Here is a 21,395-nt window from a genome sequence, read left to right on the forward strand (position 1 = left end):
AGCCCTGCTTTCCTGGCCGGGTTCCTGCCACAACCCCTTTGCAGCGGTTTCGTTTCCAGGAGGGCTTTGCCAAGCTGTTCTCCTGCTCAGGCTGCTCCCATCACCCACCTCAGACCTTCTTTAGAGACCCTCCTGCTTTTTCTTCGCCCCTCCAACCTCTGTGCAGCCCCTCCATCCATTAACCCCCGGTGCTGGGTGTTTTGAGGACACGCTGACTGCTTCCCCGCTCCAGGCAGGGTTCAGTACCACACTCTCCCTTCTCAGTCCCTGTTTGCTGCTGCCCTGGGGCTCAGCTCTGTCCCTCTCTGGCATTCTGTGCCTCCACACACCTCCAACACCACCTGCATGTCGTTGCTTTGCCGGCTCGTTGCTCCCAGCAGCAGCAGCTGAACCACGGGGGGCCTCTCAGAGCCGCAGCCCTCGCTGCCTTCCAGGGAGTCCTGGTTTATTCCTACCTCAGTGACTGCTTCTGTCAGTGACTCCTCGCTGTGTTTCTCTCATGGGAAGAAGCAGCGTCGCCCCGGGGGCTGCACTGGGCTCCTGCAGCTGCTCTCGTGGATTTGGGGGGTGATGGCACGGGGTGCCCACAGGGACAGCAGGTCGGTGCCTCCCTGAGCTCTGAGCACGTCCAGGTGGCAGCACTCCGCTCATGGGTGCTGCAGGGCAAGGCTGGGAGCTGTTTTTGACCCAGGATGGGTCCCAGCGTGCGGGGAACGGTGCCTTGTGGGCAGGATGCTTGTACTGGGGTGGATGGAAGCTTGTTAAAGTGCCCGAAGAGCCGCTGTGGGGCCTGGAAGGGGGCTGCTCTGTGATGTTTTGCCTCTGTTTTGCCTGAGAGCCAGGAGTGAAACGTGTGCACCTCTTCCCAGCTGTAACGTGTCTTGGAATAAATGTTGGTGTGTGTGTGGCACCGCTGCGCTCCTCGTGCTGAGCTCCTCCTGGCGCTCTGCTTACAGCCGCTCTGCCTCGCCCGTCTCGGTTCTGATTTTATTAAGGAGGGGATGAGGCTGCGCCCCCTCGGTGCTCTGTCCTCTGACGCTGTGGATGCTCAGTGTTTGCTCCCAGCACCGAAGAGGCGCAGCGGGTTCACCAGCTTCATGGCCAAGTAACCCTGAGGGGGGAGGAACGGGGGGAGGGGGGGCTCAGCAGGGCTCCGTGAGCAGCAGGAGGGGGTTTGGGGGCCCTTTGCGCTCACCGGGGCAGAGTAGATGAAGTTGAGGAGCAGGAGGAGCAGCAGCAGCAGAGCCGCGGTCGCGGTGATGCGGCAGCGGTGCCGCCGCCAGACGGCGTAGCGCAGGGCGCGCAGCGGGGCCAGCAGCCACAGGAAGGACGAGTCGGGGCGCCTGTTGGACGAGGAGCCGCGTCACCCCAACCCCTGCCTCCCCCTCTGCGCCCTTCGGGATCTGCGAGGCTCACACGGGGGGCTGCAGGGGTGGGTACGCGTTGGGCTCCTCCCGGCCTTTCCCCGCCGGTCTCTCTTCTGCCTCTTTCTCGTCGAGCAGCTCCAGGCTCAGCTCCAGCTTGCCCTACGGGAGGAGCAGCGGGTGGATATGGAGCGGGATGAGTTTCCCTGCCCTCTCTCCTCCCCCCCAAATCGCACTGCCCTCCCCTTCCCCGCCGTACCGCCATGCGCTGCGTGCCACCCTCGTGCACCACGCAGGGCCACCAACCCCGCGCCAGCTTCTGTCGGAACAGAGAGAAACGGGGGGGTCCCCGAGCCTTCCCCCAGGGCCAGGGGCTCAGACGTGGCTTTAGGGTGCAGTCCTGCGGCCGCTGGGCTGGACGGGGCAGCCGGGTGAGCTCCAGCTCCAGGACACCTGCAGGGAGAAGCGTCAGCCCCGGGTGTCCCTCTGTGCCTCTCCTCGGCTGGGCAGAGGGACCCTCACCCAAAAAATCATCGGCCGAAAACTTGTCGTTGTCCCACACTTGGAGGATGAGCTTCGGGGGCACCTTCAGCACCGTCTCATCCAGGCTCCAGAAATGCTCCTGCACGGTGCGAGGGGAGGAGAAGGGGGTCACGCTCGGCTCCCAAAACCTCGTTTCTCCCCCCCTCCCCACGGGGCACGGCACCTTGCGGGGCAGCACGCAGCGCTGCTCGGCTGCCAGGTACTGGAAGGGGAAGACGAAGCGCCAGTGGAAGCTGCCGTCGCCCTGCAGCGCCCGGTAATGCACGTCCGTCCTCTGCTTCTGCTCCTCCAGCCCATCCAACCAGCTGCACGCCGTGGGGAGGGAGGTACAGATGTCCTCACGGCCCCCCCACCTTGTCCCCACGGCCTTTGGGACGCAGCGCTGGCCCCGTGCTCACCCGGTGACGTAGATATCGCTCATCCTCTGCCCTGCTGCGCTGATGTCCCCTGGCTCCACGTCGCGGGTGTTCCACACCACGCAGCGCAGCTCATAGCTGGGGAGGGGGGTTGTGTCACCCCCCCCCCCCGCCTCCCCCCGGGGACATTCCTGTCCCGTGGAGAGCTCTCACCTCCGGGGTTTGCGGGGAGTGATGTCCACGGGGGGTCCAGGGGGGCCGAGGCTGGCGGGGAAGATGTCCACCCACATCTGCACCTTGCCCTGTGCCGTGGGGTGGAATTGCTGCCACTTGTCCCCTTGTGAGCTCCCCGTCACCCACCCCCAGCATCCCACCTTGTGCCCATCGCGTTAGGACCCCCCCCAACCCACCACCCCCTGTTCCCACCATCCCCAGGCATCGCTTTATGGTATGGTGTCCCAATTGTCCCCAAACCAGCATCCCTCCCTGCTGGGCTGTCCCTGTCACCCCAGGGTCCCCACTGCCCCCAAACCAGCATCCCTCCCTCTCACCCCACTGCATTCCCTCCATGCCCGAGGTTTCCACCACCCTCAGCTTTGTCCCCACCACCCCCCAGTCCCAGCACCTCTCCAGGTTCCCCTATCCCCACCACTCCTCTTTTCCCATCACCCCCCGACATTTCTTTGCACCCCGCTGTCCCCACCGCCCCATCCCCACCTGCTCCAGCCCAGGCTGGGCGCTGTTGTACAGCGTCCTGGTCTCCAGATGCTCAGGGACGAGGTTCCATGCATGCAGCACATGCAGGGCCAGGCGCTCCCGGGGCGCCCCGGGGTGACGATATGTGGGGGGTCCACTCTCTGCAATGCCAAACCCTCTGGACGGACCATCGGAGGGACCCCATCACCCCCCCCCCCATCACCCCCCCGAGACCCCAACCCACCAAAATGGCTCAGCAGGAAGGTGGAGCCCCCAAAGATGACGGCGGTTCCATCGGCGCTGAATTCGGGTGCCTGCAGCCCCCGGGTGTGAGCCAGGTGCTCCAGTGCCCGGCTGGGGCTCAGCTGGTCCCGCCAGCGCCCAGGGCCATCCCTGTGGGCAGTGTGGGGCTGAGGGCTGTGGTGTTCATCCCTTCATGCCCACCCCGTAGCCCCGTGCCCACCCAATCCCCTCGTCTTCCCCTTTGTGTCATCCCCAGCTCCCCATGCCCGTCCCCATGTGCCCTTCCCAGCTCCCCATGCCCCCTATGCCAACCCTGCCCCACCTCCCTGTTCCCAGTTCCCTCTGCCCATCCCCTTGGTCCCAACCAATCTCCATCCCTGCTCCTGTCCCATCCCACCCCATCGTCCCCAAATCCCTGCCCACTCTGTCCCCGTTTCCTGTTCCCAGTCCTGTCACTATCCCATGTACCCACTTCATCCCCTGTGCCCTCCACACCTCTTTTTCCCCACCTTCCTTCATCCCTATGCCCTCTTCAACTCCATGTCCCCATGTCCCTCTGCCCTCCCCATCTTGTCCCCGCACCTTTGTGCCCACCTCCCTGCCCCCCTGTCCCCCGATGCCCCCCATCCCCTTGTCCCCGTGCCTCCGTGCCCTCCCCATGTCTGTGTCCCCATCTCTTTGTCCCCATACCCCTGTACCCCTCATATCCTCCTTGTCCCCATGCCGCTGTGCCCTCCTCACCTCCCTTGCCCTCATCCCTCCATACCCACCCCCTCCCCACATCCCTACCCCCAATCCCAGAGCCCCCTCCCCATTCTGGGGGTCACCCACATGCGGTACAGACGGGGCAGCCCACAGTGGGCACGGAATCGGGACAGCAGCCGGTTCTCCAGGTCGATGGTGGTGCTTCCAATCTCCTGGTCGGGTGGCAGCAGGTCGTGGTCCAGCAGTGAGACCCTCAGGTCCTTCTCCAACGGGACGGTGCCCATCACCTCGAACATCCTGGCAGTGGGGTCAGCCCCGAGGTGAGCCCACGTGGGGACAAGCACCGGTGGGCATGGGGACCTGCTGGCACCGGGGAAGGGGCTGACAGGTGTGGGATGTGCTGGCGTGGGGACTGGGGGGCATAGGGAGCTGGTGGTGTGGGGAATGGGCGTTATGGGACCTACTGCCATGGGGAAGGGGCAGCTGGTGGCATGGGGACCTTGGTGGCATTGGGACTTGGTGTTATGAGACCTACTATCATGAGGAATGGGGTCTCGGTGGCATGGGAACTTGGCTATGAGCCCTATTGTCGTGAGGAATGGGGAGCTGGTGGCAGAGGGAATGGGATCCTGGTGCCATGGGGACTTTGTGTTATGGGACCTGCTATCATGGAGATTGGGGAGCTGGTGGCACGGAGACTTGGTGGCGTGGGGAGTGGGAACTCAGTGGCAAAGGGACTTGGTGTTATGGGACCTACTGGCAAGAGAAATGGGGACTTGATGGCATGGGGACCTGCTGGTGTGGAGGATGGGGACTTGGTGACGTGGGGAATGGGATCCTGGTAGCGTGGGGGCTTGGTGTTATGGGACCTGCTGTCACGAGGGACGGGGAGCTGGTGGCATGGGGACTTAGTGGCATAGGGAATGGGATCACGCTGGCATGGGGACCTGCTGTCACGAGGAATGGGGACCTGCTGCCATGATGATGCGGTGTTATAGGGCACACCTGCATGGGGAATGGGGAGCTGGTGGCATGGGGACCTGCTGACATGAGGGAGGGGGATGTGGTGCTGCAGGGACCCTCCAGCACGAGGAATGGGGACACACTAACAGAGAACTGCTGGCACAGAGACCTGAAGGGCAAATTAGGGATATGGTGGCATGGGGGGTGGGATCCCCCAGCATAGAGCCCCTGCAGCCCTCCTGGGCACCTCTGCTCGGTGCCAGCCAGGAGTGGCAGTGCCACCAAGCCACCCACAGTGGCCCTACCTGCCAAAAACTGGCTCCACGGTGTTGGGCACATAGTGGTCACGCTTGCCCAGTGTCTTTGCTCCCAGCGAGACACGAACGTAGGGGTCACACTGGCAGCAGGGAGGGGGCCGTCAGGGTGACAGATGGTGACAGACGGGGTGGGGGACGCGGCAGCGGCCTTACCATCCCATTGCGGTCACGGGGGGACAGGTCGAAGGCACGGACGACGTAGACGCGCACCAGGCACTGCTGGGGTTGGCTGGGGGGCAGCTCCTGGAAGCGGCGGGGCGGCGGGGGCACCCCGGGGTCCTCGGGGAGGGGATAGAGACAGAACAGCCCCTGGGAGAGGGGGACAGCATGGCCGTGCACCCCGGGTTCCCCCCATCCTGGGTCTGGGGTCCCTGTGGGCACGGGGGTCTCACCTTGAACTCGCCCACAGGCACGGGGTCGTCCCCCTGCTGCCCCCCCGGCTGGTAGAGGGGGAAGGTCTGGCAGAAATCCTGCAGCCCCTCGAATTTGGGCACCGCCTCCAGCTCGCAGCCGTACACCTGCGGCACAGTGGGGCTGTCCTTGTCCCCATCCCTGCTGTGGTGTTTCTCCTCTTCCAGCCCCCTTCCTCATCGCTGTTCCCATCCCATCACTGTCCCTGTCCCCAGTCATCTTCATTCCTGTCCCATTCCTGTCCTTGTCCTCGTCTCGTCTTCACCCCCGTCCCCAGCCTTGTCCCTGTCCTTGTCCTCATCCTGTATTCACCGCAGTTCTCATCTCTGCCCCATCCTCATCTCAACCACTTCTTCATCACTTTCCATCCCTAACCCTCATCCCCATCCTGTTTCTCCCCCAATTTCCATCCCTGACCACGTTCCCCTCTTTATCCCCGTATCCTTATCACCAACCATCCCTGCTTCCATCCCCATCTTTGCTCTTACCACCACCCCAGCCCTGTCCCAGTCCCACCCTATTCCCACCCCCATCCCCACCTCTGTCCTTCCAACCCCATCCCCATCCCCTGCCCCATGTCACGCTGTTCCCCTCACCTTCAGGCTGTCCCTGTGTGTCCTCCGGTGGCTCTTTGCCTTGTCTCCCATGGCCATGTAAAATTTGCTCCACCAGTCGCCTTCTTCCTCATCCTCCTCCTCCCTCTCCATGTCCTGGTGGGCAGCAGGGTGAGGCAGGATGCCTCTGGTGGCCCCTGATGGCCCCCAATTCCTTTGCCCACCTTGTCTGCAGTCCCCTTCTCAGCGGCCACCTTGGGCAGCATCTGTTGGGAGTGGGGGGAACATTTGGGAACAGGAGGCGGGGGGACCCCACGGCACAGCCTGGGCTGTTGGGGGTGGGGACAGGTTTAGGGGACATGGGGGGGCTCACCTGAGCAATCCTGCCCCAGGCAGCAGCTGTGTGTGGGGGGGACACAAAGTGAGCGTCCTACAGAAGGACGGGGATGGGACAGCGGGGGGGAGGGGGTGGGACAGGGAGGGGGCATGGATGGGACAGGGATGAGAAAGGGATGAAGCAGGGATGGGAAAGGGATGGATGGGATGGGACAGGGATGGGACAGGGATGGGGCAAGGAGGAACTGGAGTCAGGGCCAGGGCAGGGAGGGGGTAGGAGGATAAGAGGGACAGAAAAGGGACGGACAGGGATGGGGTAGGAATAGGAACGGGATGGTGGTAGGGATAGAGATGGAACAGGGATATCTGAGGGATGGGGAAGGGACAGGGATGCAGTAGAGGGTCCCAGGGAGAGGGCATGGATGGGCAGAGATGGGGCAGGGGCGAGGGGGGTTGGGACAGGGTTGTACCGGGGTTGGAACCCGACACAGGGACACGAGGTTGGGGCAGCTGCTCCTCTCCATCGGGCTCACGGCGGAACCTCGCCAGGTCCTGCACGCACGCCTGGCCCACGTGGGGCCGGAACCCAAAACCCTGCGTGTCCAAAACCCGCAGCCGGATCGGGGGCACGTACTCCTCCTCCACTGGTAGGTGCTGGGACCAAGCCACGCCGTCACCCCGGGCTGCCAGCACCCACGGGTGGGCTCTGCTCCCCGTCCCCGTGTGCTCACCAGCGTCAGCAGGAAGGCGTTGATGGGGAAATTGGGGTTGGTGGCGAGGTCGGTGATGGGGGGGATGCGCAGGACGTGCCCCCCACACTGCACCTCCAGGCTGGGGGCGCGCACAGGCAGCAGGCAGCGGCCACGGAGCCCCCGCAGCCCCCACGCCAGCACCTGCAGGGCCCACATCCGTTCACCCCTGTCCTTCACCCATCTCCATCCTTTCCTGCATCCCTGTCCTTTTCATCCCCATTTCCATCTTCTTCATTGCTGTCTTTGTTGCCTCCCGGGCTCCATCCCCGCCCTTGGCCCCTTCCCATCTTCATCCCATTCTCCATCTCTGCCCCATTCCTGTGCCCAACCCAATCCCCAACCCATCTCCATTGCTGTCGCTGTTCCCATTCCTGTCCTCATTGCTGTCCTGTCTTTGTCCACATCCTTGTCCCCAGCCTCCCTGTCCCCATCTTGTCCTATCCCATCCCATCCCATCCCATCCCTCCCTTTTCCATCACATCCCATCCCACCCAATCCTGTCCCCTTCCTTCCCATTTTGTCCTATTTCATCCCATCCCATCTTCCTGTTCATGTCCCCATCCTTTTCTCATCCCGCTCCCCACCCCTTTCCTCATCCATGTCCTTCTCCCCTCCCTGCCCCAAACCTCATCCCCCCCCCTTCTCCTCCCTGCCACCCAGCATCACCTCCAGTGCCATCAGCCGCAGGACCGGCCGGATGCCTGGGGGGATGCCGAAGGTGCCCTGTCTCCATGGCGGGGTGCTGAGCCGTGCCATCGCCCCGTCCTATTGGGGTGACAGGGGTGTGAATGCTGGGGACAGACTCTGGGAGCCCCCACCCCACCCCCTGCTGCCCACCTCTCACCTCAGCCTCGTGCAGCAGCTCAAAGGCAGCCAGCAGTTCCCCGGCCGGCCCCCCCGGCCCCTGCAGTGGGTATCTCTGCAGCCTGGGGAGCTTCCGGCGCCCCACATCCAGCCACACTTTTGGGGTGCACACGCTTCTCCCGAGGAAGCTCCCAGCACCCTACGAGGCAGCGACAGGGCGCGGATGCCCCCACCCATGGCTGCCCACTGCCTATAGGTGCTCCCCACCCCTGGGTGTCCCCAATGTACCCCTCCATCCTGATCGAACACCTCCACCACCACAGCTGGGGGCTCATCCCGCAGCCCGCGTGGGTCCCCATGGAGCTGCACCCGATGGAAGAGCAGCGACTGATCCCAAACCGGGTCCAGGGTACCGGGCAGCACGCGGGTGCTCTGGCTGACGTGCACGAAGGAGACGTGGGCAACGGGGTCTGTGGGAGCAGCGCCCACTGTCAGCACCCAAGGGTGCTGCTGGAGGGGGTCAGGGTGCTGGGGGGGGGTCCCACCTGCTGTGGTCTTGGTGCTGTGGGGCTTCAGCTCCAGCGCTTGGAAGAGGTAACAGCGCAGCTGGAAGGAGCTGGGTCCTGAGGAAGGAGGGAGGGATGTCAGGAGGCTCTGGATTAGTGTTAGCATTGGGGACCCCTGGACCCCCAGAATCCTCCCCCAGTGTCCTGTGGCTCACGCTCGAAGGTGCAGAGGATGACAGGCGTGGGGTGCTGGGGGTGTCCCCGGCCTTTGGGTGTTGCTGCCATCTGCTTGCTCTCTGGCATTTCCTCTGCATCCTACAAGTTGGGATGTGGGGTAGGGCAGTCAACCCGGCCCCCTTGTCCCACTGTCCTCATGTCCCTCCATCCCGCTGCGCCTGTGTCCCACTGTCCCTGCATCCCCACGCCTCTGCATGCCTCTCTCTGTTCCTCCCTCTCAGCATTCTTCTGTCCATCCCTCCATCCCACTCCTGCATCCATCTCTCCCTCCCTCCCTGCCTGCCCTCGCATCCATCCGACCCTCTGTCCCTTCATCCCTGCATCCATCCCTCTGTCTTTACATCCCTCTGTCCTTGAATCCCTGCATCCCTCTGCCCCTCCATCCCTTCGTCACTCCTTCCCTCCATCCCTCTGTCCTTCCCATTCCTTTATCCCTGTTTCTTCCTCCTTACATCCATTCCTCCATCCATCCCCTGTCCTCAAATCCCCACATCCCCCTGTCCCTCCATCCCTTTCCATCCCTCCCTCCATCCCTCCGTCCCTCCCTTCACCCCCATCCCTCTCATCCCTCCGTCCATCCCCATCCGTACCGCTGTGCCCTCGAGGAGGAAGATGGCAGCCACAGATGAGGGCAGCTCTGGCACCATGTGCCGACGCCAGCAGCGCCGCCGGCACGCATCACCCGCTCGGCGCTGCAGATGGAAGCGGCCGCCCCACAGGGATGCGTACTCCCATGCTTTATCCGGAGCCTCGGGGCTGTGCTGTGGGGATGGGTGGCACAAAGGTGACGGTGTGGGGAGAGAAGGATACACAGAGCAGGGGGCTGGTGGCCAAACGCCTGTCCCTGCCACCCCATCCTTGTCACCCACCCCCATCCTTGCCATTCCACCCCTGCTACCCCCTTCCAGCCACCCCATCCTGTTCAACCCCGTCCTGTCACCCCCTTCCTTGCCACCCCACCTGCGCCACTCCACTCTGCTCACCCTGCCACCCCATCCTTGTCACCCCCAACCTCACCGCTCCATTTTTGCCACCCCCTCCCTACCACCCTCACATCCACCTCCCCATCCCCTTCCATCTTCATACCTCCCACCCTGTTCCTGCCACCCCATCTTTGTCCCCCCCATCCTATCACCCTTTTCCTTGCCACCCCACCAGCCCCATATGTGCCACCCCATTCCCACCACCACATCGGTGTCCTGTTCCTGGGCACTGCTGTCCCTACGCCGGGTGCGCAGCCATCGCCGCCGTCGCTGTGTGTGATACATCTCCTCTTTGGGGTGCCACGCAGGTGAGGGGTCTCCGGCCGCCACGCTCACCCCATACTCCCATCCTGCATCACCCACGTTGTCGTCGTCACCTCTGCCACCCCCCAACCCAGCACACCCACACGGGGACATCGCTCACCAGCCTCATCCACGGCCCCTGTCACCTCCACCCGCCAGTCATCGGTGACGTGCCAGCCTTGGGGACACGCCACCTCCTCCTTGGGGGGCACCGCCGCGCCGGCCTGCAGCAGGCAGAAGCTGAGCTCTGGGGTGTCTGTGCCACTCAACTGCCCCCCGTGTCACCCCTTCTCACCACATCAGTGCTGGGCACAGCAGCAGGTCCCCATTCCCCGCCGCGCCGCCGGCTCTGGTTCTCATAAACCTCCTCCAACACCTCGTCCATGCCAGCCTCGGGCTCCGGCAGCAGCCTGAGGACGGGAGCAGCTGCCATCACCTCGCTGTCCCCACGCACGGGGAGGGGTGTCCCTTGGGCTCTCACCTCCGTGGCGGTTCCACAGCCCAGGGCCCATCCCAGCACCAGCCCCGGGGGGGTCGGATGCGCTCGCGGGGCAGCGCCACTCTGCCGGCCACGTCGGAGAAGCTGGGGCGAGCTGGGAGCGCCTGCCTGCTCCATTTGCCCAGGATCTTCGTCTGGTTCTCGTACTGTAGGAATGGGGCGCCGCTGTGTCACCATGTCACTGTGTCACTGCGTCATGGCGTCGCCACGTCACCTCATCACCCCATCGTGTTATCATGTCACCATGCTGTCCTGTCACAGCACTGCTGTGTCACTATATCAACGCGTCACGGTGTCACCATGCTACCTTGTCACCACGTCACCATGTCACAGCATCACCACATTACAATGTCATCATGTTGTCATGGCACAGCATCACTGTGTCACCATATCGCCATGTCGTGGTGGCACCACGTCTCTATGTCACCATGTCACCATGTCACAGCATCACCACGTTATGATGTCATCATGTCATCACGTCACAGCATCACAGTGTCACCATATCACCATGTCACAGTGTCACCACATCACCATGTTACCATGTCACAGCATCACAGTGTCACCAGATCACCATGTCACTACATCGTGATGTCATCATGTCACCATGTCACCATGTCACTATGCCATCATGTCACAGTGTCACCATGTCACCACGTCATCATGTCACTGTTTCACTACGTCACGGTGTTGTCATGGTCACCATGTCATCTCACCACCATGTCACAGTGTCACCATGTCATGGTGTCACTATGTCTCAGTGTCACCATGTCACTGTGTCACTGCATCACCATATCACCACGTCATCATGTCACCACGTTACTATGTCATCACTGTGTCACCTCATCACCATGTCACCATGTCATAATGTCACAGTGTCACTACCTCGTGGTGTCACCATGTCACCATATCACCTCATCACCACATTATGGAGTCACCATGTCACTGTGTCACTACATCATGGTGTCACCACGTCACCATATCACCTCATCACCACATTATGGAGTCACCACATCACCATGTCATTGTGTCACCCTGGTATCGTGTCACCATGTCATGGTGTCACAACGTCACAGTGTCACCACGTCACCATGTCATCATGTCACTGTGTCACTACGTCACGGTGTCACCATGTCACCATGTCATCTCACCACCACGTCAGAGTGTCACCACGTCACCATGTCACGATGTCACTTTGTCCCAGTGTCACCTCGCTGTGCCCTGCCCAGCACTCACTGTCTCAGCATAGACGTGCAGGGCGCCCTCCAAGTAACGCGGCAGCTCCTGGCTCTCAGCCACACGCCCCAGCCACAGCCGGACACGGAGCTGGGCATGGAGGTGTCCCGGGACCTGGGGACATCGTGGGGGGACATGAGTGTGGCACAAAGGGGACATGGAGGGTAGGAATACAGAGGGGACGTGGGAAGGCATAGAGGAAGAGGTGAGATGGGGAAATGTTGAGGGAAAATGGAGGAGACACAGAGGGGACACGGAGTGGACATGGAAGGGACGGGGTGAAGGTATAGAAGGGACGTGGAATGAACGTGGAAAGGACAGGGAAGTGACATAGATGGGACATGTGAGGACATGGGGGAAATGTGGAGAGGATGTGGAGATGTCACAGGTGGGGCACAGAAGGGACATGGAAGTGAATTAGATGGGATACAGAGAGGACTTGGAGATAGAGAGGAGTTGGTATGGGGGGGTCATGGAGGTGACATAAATGGGACATGTAGAGGACGCGGAGATGACATGGAGTTGACAGGGGGGTGACACAGAGGGGACATGGAAGAGATACGGAGAGGACTGGGAGAGGATGCAAAGAGCATGGGGAGGGGACATGGAGGGGACATGGTTTGAATGTTGAATGGATATACAGGGGGAGAGGAGATGGAGGGGACATGAAGGGAAAGGACATGGAGGTGGCACAGATGGGACATGGAGGGGACATGGAAAGAATGGGGAGGTGACATAGATGGGACACGGATGGGACATGGAGGGGATATGGAGAGGTTGTAGAGGGGACTATGGAGGGACACAGGACACTGAAGGAAAGTGGAGGGGATATGGAGAAGGCTTAGAGAGGACACAGGGGGGACATGGAGGTGGCATAAATGGGACATGGAGGCACCACGGAGAGGAAAGTGGAGGGGATATGGAGTTGACATGGAAGTGAGACGGAGGGGACAAGGGAGAGGAGAAGAGCATAGAGAGAGGAGATGGAGGTGACATGGTTTGAATGGTGAATGGGCATACAGGGGGAGAGGACATGGAGGGGACATGAAGGGACTGCGGGGAGGATACGGAGGTGACATAGATGGAACACATAGGGGACATGGCGGGGATATGGAGAGGTTGTAGAGGGGGCTATGGGGCGGATACAGATGGGACACCGAAGGAAAGCGGAAGGGATATGGAGAAGACTTGGAGAGGACACGGAGGGGAATGGACTGGATTTAGGGGGAAATGGGGAGGTAGAAGAGGCGCTGAGGGGCCATGAGGGGTCCAGGGGCCGCTTGCTGCCCTACCTCCAGCATCAGGGTGTGCGTCCGTCCGCAGAGCCGCCCGCAGGCTGCGGGGCCGTGGGCTGAGCAGGCGAGGCGGTGTGCGGGGATGCGGGCACAGGCCAGGCAGCGGGCGCCGCTCCGCAGCCACAGCAACACGTCGGGAACACCGGCCTGAGGCTGGGACAGAGCAGGACAAGGTGGAGGGGGGACACCCGTGTGGAAGGAAGGGATGCGGTTCAGAGGGATCTCTGCGGGCTTGGAAGGTGGGTGTGGGTGAACCTGATGAGGTTCAACACAGCACAGCGCAAGGTTTTGGACGTGGGCTGGAGGAACCACAGGTGTGTGCACAGATTGGAAGGAGAGGTGCTTGAGAGCAGCCCTGCAGGGACGGAGCCAGGGGTCCTGAGGGATGGAAAGCTGAACACGAGCCAGCAGTGCGTGATTGCAGCTGGGAAACAAACGGGAGCCTGGGCTCCGTCAGCAGGGGGGGGCAGCAGGGACAGGGAGGCCATCGTCCCCCTCTGCTCTGCTCTCTGAGGCCCCATCTGCAGCACTGTGTCCAGGGCTGGAGCCCCCAGGACAGGAAGGACAGGGAGCTGCTGGAGGGGGTGCAGAGGAGCCGCAGAGATGAGCAGGGGCTGCAGCACCTCCACCACGAAGACAGGCTGAGGGAGCTGGGCTTGTTCAGCATGGAGAAAAGAAGGCTGGGGGTGACCTCAGTGCAGCCTGCAGGGCCTGAAGGGAGCCTGCAGGCAGGAGGGGAGTCAGCTCTGTGCAAGGGGAGATGGCAGCAGGACGAGGGGAAACGGTTTGAATGGAGGGAGGGCAGCTGGAGGTTGGATGTCAGGGGAAGTTGTGTGCTGTGAGAGCGGGGAGGGGCTGAACAGCTGCCAGAGAGGCTGTGATGCCCCGTCCATCCCTGGAGGTGTTGGAGGCCAGGTTGGATGGGGCCCTGGGCAGCCTGGGCTTCTTGAATGTGGAGGTTGGTGGCCCTGCGTGCGGCAGGGGGTTGCAGCTCCGCGATCCTCGAGGTCCCTCCAACCCTGGCCGTTCTGTTTTTCTGTGTGTGTGATTCTGTGACATCAAGAGCCAAAAAAAAAACCAAACCACAAAACCCCCTCAAAACGGGGCTTTCTGCACACCTCAGCCTGCAGGGCGGCCACTCGGCCCAGCCAGGCCTCGGCCTCGGGGAGCAGCTCGGCCCAGGCCTGGCGCGGAGGCCCAGCGGCAGCAGCCGAGGCGAGGAGCTGCAGGAGCTGCAGGCGGGCGGCGCGCAGCTCCACGTCCAGCCGCGTCCGGGGGCGCTGGGCCTGCAGCACAGGCAGGGCAGCCCTGGGGAGAGGATTTGGGGATGCTCACCCGCCTGGCTTGCCCCCAGAATGTTTAATTTTCACCCCAAAACGCCCCTCGTTTCGTCCCAGATGACACCATAATTGCATCCCGGTCCCCAGATCCTCCACAAAACGCCCTGTTTCCCTTGAAAAAGAGCCTCGTTTTCCTACAGATCATCCCGTTTTCTCTCAAGATACGCCTGATTCTCACCAAAAAAAAATCACAGAATCCTAGAATCACTCAGGTCAGCAAAGACCTCCAAGATCGGGTCCAACCATGCCCCAACCATGCTGCCCTCATCAACAGCCCTCCACTCAGTCGTGTCCCTGAGCGCCACATCCAGGATTTCAAGCATCCATTTCCACCTCAGAAATGCCCTCCGTTCTCCCCTCCCCCCAAAAAATGCACAACTGCCATCCAAACCAACCCACTCCTGCCTCAGCAATGCCCCCATCTCGTAGAATCATGGAATCACCAAGGTAGGAAACGACCTCCGAGATCCTCCAGCCCAACCACCCCCCTGACCCCCAATAGCTCTCACAACCTCACTTTGGCCTCCAAATGCCTCATATCTCCCCAGAATTGCCCCCCACTCCCCTCTAAAATACAAAAACCGCCCAAAAAACACCCGATTTCCCCCCATTATACCAATTTTTCACCCCAAATGCCACATTACCCCCAAGAAACGCCAATTTTCCTCCTAAAACACCCAATTTCCCTGCAAAACGCTCCACGTCTGGCCCTCAAATGCTCATTTTTCCCCTAATTGAATCATTTTTTCCCTCCAATGTCCCATTCCCCCCCAAAACACCCATTTTTTTCCCCCCAAGCCCCACTTTTCTCCTCAAATGCCCCATTTCCTCCCCCATAAATGCTCTATTTCCCCCGCAGATTTCCCGTTTTCTCCTATTTGTGCCCAACTTTCACCCCAAATCCTGCATTACCCCCCACAAACGCCCAGTTTCCCCCTGAAATCTCCCATTTACCCCCACAAAACACCCTTTGTTTTTCCCTCCAGTGCCCCATTTTTTCCTCAGAACGCCCCACTGCATCCTCCCTGGTGCTGGGCTCCCTTCCCCACCCCACTTCCAGCATTGGGGTCAATGATTAAAGCATCCACAGCCCCCCCTCCCCCTGCTGACCTGCAGTCCCGCGCCAGCTCACGCAGCAGCTTCCTGCCAACGTCCCCAAGGGCGTCCGGCCTCGCGTTCCGCAGCATCGCCACATTTCCCTCCTGTGGAACCTCACTGTCGACCAGCCCCCACCCACTGCTCATCCCTGCCACCCATCCCCATGTCCGTGTGTCCCCACGTCCCCCATCCCTACATCCCCGTGTCCCCGCGTCTGTAGGGGTCACCACTTTCCCCTGTCCATGTATGCTTGCATCCCCACATCCATCTGGGCATCGTTACGGCCCAACTTTAAGGTCCTTTTTAATCCAAACCCTTCCATGTGTCCCCGTCCCGTGTGTCCCCATGTCCCTGCGTGCCCACATCCGTGTGTCCCCACATCCATGCGTTCCATCCACATGCCCCCACATCCATTTGTCCCCATGTCCCTGCATTCCCACATCCTCGTGTCCCCACCCCTTGTGTCCCATGTCACCATATCCCTGCTTCCATTTGTCCCTATGTCCCCGCATGCCCACATCCACATGTCCCCATCCCTTGTGCCCCATGTCCCCGTATCTCCACATCCATTTGTCCCCATGTCCCTGCATTCCCACATCCACGTGTCCCCACCCCTTGTGCCCCATGTCACCATGTCCCTGCATCCATTTGTCCCCATGTCCCTGCATGCCCACATTCACATGTCCCTATCCCCTGTGCCCCACATCCCCATGTCCCCATATCCCCACACCCATGTGTCCCCATGTCTCTGTGTCCCCACATTCACATGTCCCCAACCCCCTGTGCCCCATGTCACCATGTCCCCATGTCCCCACATCCATCTGTCCCCATGTCCCTGCATTCCCACATCCTCGTGTCCCCACCCCTTGTGCCCCATGTCACCATGTCCCCATGTCCCCACATCCATGTCTCCCCATGTCCCCATGTCCCCACATCCACATGTCCCCATCCCTTGCGCCCCATGTCCCCATATCCCCACACCCATGTATCCCCATGTCCATGTGTCCCCACATCCATGTCCCCACCCCCCTGTGCCCCATGTCACCATGTCCCCATGTCCCCACATCCATTTGTCCCCATGTCCCTGCATTCCCACATTCCCATGTCTCCATCCCTTGTGCCCCATGTCCCCATGTCCCCACATCCATTTGTCCCCATGTCCCTGCATCCATGTCCTCACCCCCTGTGCCCCATGCCCCCACATCCCCATATCCCCACATCCATTTGTCCCCACATCCCTGCATTCTCACATCCCCATGTCCCCATATCCACATCCTCACCCCCTGTGCCCCCTGTGCCCCATATCCCCACATCCATTTGTCCCCACATCCCCATGTCCCCACCTCCACGCCTCCCCCCACCCCTGCCTGCTCACCAGCCTCTCGCCCACACTGTGCATCAGGTTCTGCCCGTCCCACTGCTGCCCAGCGTCCTCCCAGCTGGAGGTGACGGCCACCACCGGCTTGCTGTCATGCCAAGGCATGTAGTGGTAGCGGTTCCCTGCACGCACAGCGGGATGAGCACCCCATGGTGTCCCCAAGGGAACAGGGGGTGTCCCCTGCTTTGCTCACCATCAAAGAGGGGGTGGCCTTGCGGTGTGGCGGAGGCAGCGGGGCGGCACGAGGTGTCCCCGGTGTCCCCGTGGTTGCCGATGCTGAGCTCGAAGCGCAGAGGTTCGGATGCGGGGGGCAGCATGGTGGCAGAGTAGAACACTGCGCAGAGCCCCAGGCGGTGGCGGCGGGGCAGAAGGCGCTGCAAGAAGAGAAAATGCCCCCAAAAAACCCAAATAATCCCCCCCTACCCTGGGATAAAAAGCGACCGCGCGTCACTGTGTCCCCACCTGCACACGGGTGATGTCCTCCGGGGCGATGGCGTCCTGCTGGCGCCCATCGGAGTCCCCTGTGTGGGTGCTGAGCTCCAGCAGCACCCGGCCCCTGTATGCCACCATGGTGTCCTGTAACATAGAGGGGGGGTACTGGGGGGCTGCGTCCCCCCTGAATGCAGGCGACGCTCCGTGCTGTCACCTACTGCACTCACGCTGGGCACGTCAGCAGCATCTCTCCGTGCACCATAGAAGGGGAGGAAGCTGGGTCCAAAGCAGGGTAAGAAACCTGGGAGCCCTCCTAAAGCAAACCATGGGGTTCAGGAAGGGAGGGGCTGCAAGCTGGGACCCCCCCTCCCCCCCAAAAGTGGGACCAGACTCACCTTCGAGCTCAGCACCGGCGGAGGAGATGTGGGAAAGGTGGAGCGCGGCTGTGCCCAGCACCTTGGACCTGAGGGCAAGGGGTGAGGGCTGGGGGCAACACCGGGGGACCCCCAAATTGAGGGATGCCCCAATTACCCGCTAAGGATGGCCAGCTCGATGGCGTCACAGAGCGGGGGCAGCTGGGGGGACAAAATTGGGGGGGGGGGGGGGAAGAAATAGAGGATTCAATCGTGGATCTTAAATAAGGGGTTTATCAGAGAGCCCACGTGGGGCGGGGGGCGCCTCACCCGCAGGGGGAAGAAGAGCACTTCGTTCCATGTGGGCTTGGCATCGGGGGGCATCGCTCGAGTGCAGAGCTGTGTTGGGGACACTGTCACCCCTGGGCACCTGTCAGCAGCACCCACCGTGCCCCCAGCACCCACCGTCCTGCCCGCAAAGCTGGCGCGCACCGCCGCTGCCACGAAGCTCCTCTTGCTGCCGGCAAGGAACGGACGGGATGGCTCCTCTGTGCCAGGAGTGATCGCGTTAGGTTGAGTTAGGGTTAGGGTAGGGTTAGGTTAGGGTTGTGTTAGGGTTAGGGTTGTGTTAGGATTAGGTTAAGTTAAGGTTAGGGTTGTGTTAGGGTTGTGTTAGGGTTAGCGTTAGGTTAGAATTAGGTTAGGTTAGGGTTAGGGTAGGGTTAGGTTAGGGTTGTGTTATGTTAGGGTTAGGCTAGGATTAGGTTAGGTTAGGGTTAGGGTTGTGTTAGGGTTAGGGTTATTTTAGGATTAGGTTAAACTAGGGTTAGGGTAGGGTTAGGTTAGGGTTGTGTTAGGGTTAGGGTTAGGTTAGGATTAGGTTAGGTTAGGGTTAGGGTTGTGTTAGGGTTGTGTTAGGGTTAGCGTTAGGTTAGGATTAGGTTAAGCTAGGGTTAGGGTAGGGTTAGGTTAGGGTTGTGTTAGGGTTAGGGCTAGGTTAGGATTAGGTTAGGATTGTGTTAGGGTTGTGTTAGGTTAGGGTTAGGTTAGGTTAAGGTTAGGGATGAGTTAGGATTAGGTTAGGGTTGAGTTAGGTTAGGTTAGGGTTAGGTTAGGGTTAGGTTAGGTTAGATTAGGGTTGGGTTAGGGTGAGTTTAGGGTCAGGGTTAAGTTAGGGATAAATTAAGGTTGGGTTAGTGTTTGGGTTAGGGTTGGGTCAGGTTAGGTTAAGGTTAGGGATAAGTTAGGATTAGGTTAGGGTTGAATTAGGTTAGGTTAGGGTTAGGGTTAGGTTAGGTTAGATTAGGGTTGGGTTAGGGTGAGTTTAGGGTCAGGGTTAAGTTAGGGATAAATTAAGGTTGGATTAGTGTTAGGATTGGGTTGGGTTAGGTTACTGTTAGGGCTGCGTCAGGGTTAGGTTAGGGTTCTCTATAGGGCTAAATTAGGGTGAGATTAGGGCTAGGCTTAGAGTTAGAGTTTGCACTAGGGTTAGGACTAACGTTTGGGCCAGTTTTAGGGTTAGGGGACGTTTGGTGGCATCCACGCCCCTCACAGCCCTCACCCACCCCGGGGCAGCTCCTCAGCACGGTAGATGCGGAGCTGCAGCGTGGCCACGCATGGGGTGAGCAACGCAGACTGCAAGAGATTGGCTTCCACCTCCTGGCTCCCCGCTGCCTCCTCCCGTTCCTTTAAGAAAAAGATACGTACGTACCGATACACGCTATGTTTTAGTTAATTAATCCATTAACACAACGATGCTTAAAGGTGCTCACCGACACGGGTTCGCCGGCACGCAGCACGGCCGCGCCGATACGGAGGTACCCACAGCATCCAGCATCGGGGTGCCGGGGGTGCTGCAGGCTCAGCCACGTCCCACCCAGCCTGCGCCCTGCTCCGGTTGGGGACACCCACGTCACCTCTGTGCAGCTCGGTGACACCGTGGGCACCCAGCACCATGCAGGGCCACCTACCGGGTGCGTTGTAGACGGTGCCGACGTCCAGCTGTTGGGAGCAGACGGTGCAGGAAAAGGGCCAAGGTGAGCTTTGTCACCCCGTTTCCCCCGCTGTCATCCTTACCTTGAAGGCGCCGATGATGGCATCGGCACGGATGGCCCTGGAGTTGAGAACCTGTGGGGTTGGGGACAAAGTCAGCGGCCGCCACGCTGTCGCCATCCCCACGGTGCCATCGACCCCGACCTGGATGTGGATGGGCACTGCTGCCAGCTGAGCGGGCGTCAGGTGGAAATGCTGAGAAAACACCTAAAAACGGGCAAAGCCATGAGTGCACTGGAGATGGATGAGGGGACAGCAGCGGGTCCTTGTCCCCAGGGCCACCTCATTGTAGTAGGGGTTGTTCCCAGCACGGATCCTGCTCCTGAAGCGATGCTCGCCGATGAGGACCGTCACCACCGGTTTGATGGCACTGCCCTGCAGCTGGTGGCCCTGGAGGACCCTGACCCGCACCTGTGGGACACGGCAAAGTGGTGACAAGGGACATCGCGCTGAGGGTCACCTCACCCTTGGGTGCCCTACCTGGAAATCCTCCTTCTTCCCCGCTGCAGGTTTGGGGTGGCGGTGCGATGCCATTCCGATGGCTGTCCCCATCATTGGGGTGGGACGTGGGGGGGACAGGCATGGTGCCACCCCTTCTGGCGGCTGGGACGTGACATTCCCTGCTGCCATCTGCCCAGGGGGGACGTAGGAGCAGCGCAAAGAAACAGTGGCCCCCGTGGGATGTCCCTGAGGGTCTCGCAATGGGAGCTGGCTGAGATCAAGCGGCAGCCCGGGGTCCTCCGCCAGGCAGCGCAGAGGCACCGTGGTGGCACCCAGAAGCCTGCAAGGATGGGGACAGTGAGCGCAGCCACCGTGGGGGTGGCACCCTGCAGTGCTCACAGGGCGACACTCACCTGTGTGCTTCTGGCTGACCCCAGAGCTGCAGGCGCAGGGCCAGGCTGTCCGTGGGGCGCAGGGGACGTGCGGCCAGAGGCCACACCAGCGTCTGTGGGACGGGGGACAGAGGTTGGCAGGGTGGCCACGTGCCCCCGTGCTGCTTTCGGCCACCTCTGGGTCAACTCACCTCGTTCCATGCTGGGCTGCGCTCTGCTGGCACCACCCGGGTGCTCCTGGGGACACCTGGAGGGACAGGAGTTGGGTTGGGGACACTGATGTGGGTGGCACATGTCACCATCCCACGAGGACATCCAACAGCATCCCACCCCATGAGGTCGCTCGGTGCCACCCCATCCCGTGACGACGACACGAAGGTGGCTGCTGCCACCCAGAAGTGCAGGGACAGCCACCTCAACGTCCCCTTGTCCCCAGCAGTACCTCTGAAGCGAGCATAAACGTGCACACCGGGTCCTGCACCGGTGGCCGCCGGGAGGTGAGCGCTGGCCACCAGCAGCCTCAGCATGGCCGTGTCCCCGTGTCACCACGGCGTTGTCACCATGGTGCCGTCACGTTCCTGAATGCATCGGGGTGGGGCACAAGAAGGGACGTTGCTGCTGCTGTGGGGTGGGTGTCCCCATGTCACCCAGGAGCTGTGTCACCGTGCGTCTGTGTCGCTGTGTCCGTTTGTCCCCACGTCTGTGTGGCTCTGTGTTGCCGTGTCCAGCCGTCCCCACGTCGCTGTGTCCCCACGTTGTGTCCCTGTGTCTGTGTGACGTGTCACCAAGCTCTCATATCCGTGTGTCCC

General features: G+C 61.2%; 1 protein-coding gene across 1 annotated transcript; it reads right to left on the reverse strand.

Annotated features, from left to right (window-relative positions):
- Positions 1 to 1,048: 1,048 nt before the first annotated feature.
- FER1L5 (fer-1 like family member 5) lies at positions 1,049 to 21,113 on the reverse strand (the record flags this gene model as incomplete). Its single annotated transcript, XM_079547511.1, has 47 exons — positions 1,049 to 1,111; positions 1,196 to 1,343; positions 1,417 to 1,526; positions 1,624 to 1,817; positions 1,887 to 2,212; positions 2,306 to 2,401; positions 2,477 to 2,565; positions 2,981 to 3,120; positions 3,204 to 3,352; positions 4,034 to 4,267; positions 5,176 to 5,267; positions 5,341 to 5,496; positions 5,580 to 5,705; positions 6,195 to 6,308; positions 6,377 to 6,418; positions 6,526 to 6,551; positions 6,959 to 7,142; positions 7,220 to 7,381; positions 7,907 to 8,005; positions 8,085 to 8,243; positions 8,333 to 8,514; positions 8,590 to 8,667; positions 8,766 to 8,865; positions 9,378 to 9,548; positions 10,178 to 10,297; positions 10,369 to 10,483; positions 10,555 to 10,718; positions 11,806 to 11,919; positions 13,098 to 13,253; positions 14,219 to 14,408; positions 15,551 to 15,642; positions 16,914 to 17,038; positions 17,110 to 17,290; positions 17,379 to 17,492; positions 17,576 to 17,661; positions 17,744 to 17,811; positions 17,880 to 17,923; positions 18,032 to 18,218; positions 19,263 to 19,387; positions 19,474 to 19,589; positions 19,672 to 19,702; positions 19,778 to 19,948; positions 20,036 to 20,164; positions 20,234 to 20,534; positions 20,608 to 20,699; positions 20,778 to 20,833; positions 21,029 to 21,113. 47 exons carry the CDS (start codon positions 21,111 to 21,113, stop codon positions 1,049 to 1,051), a joined length of 6,102 nt encoding a protein of 2,033 aa, XP_079403637.1.
- Between the last annotated feature and the right edge of the window lie 282 nt (positions 21,114 to 21,395).

The sequence above is a fragment of the Tetrao urogallus genome (genome assembly GCF_951394365.1).
Source record: "Tetrao urogallus genome assembly, chromosome: 27".
Taxonomy (NCBI): domain Eukaryota; kingdom Metazoa; phylum Chordata; class Aves; order Galliformes; family Phasianidae; genus Tetrao; species Tetrao urogallus.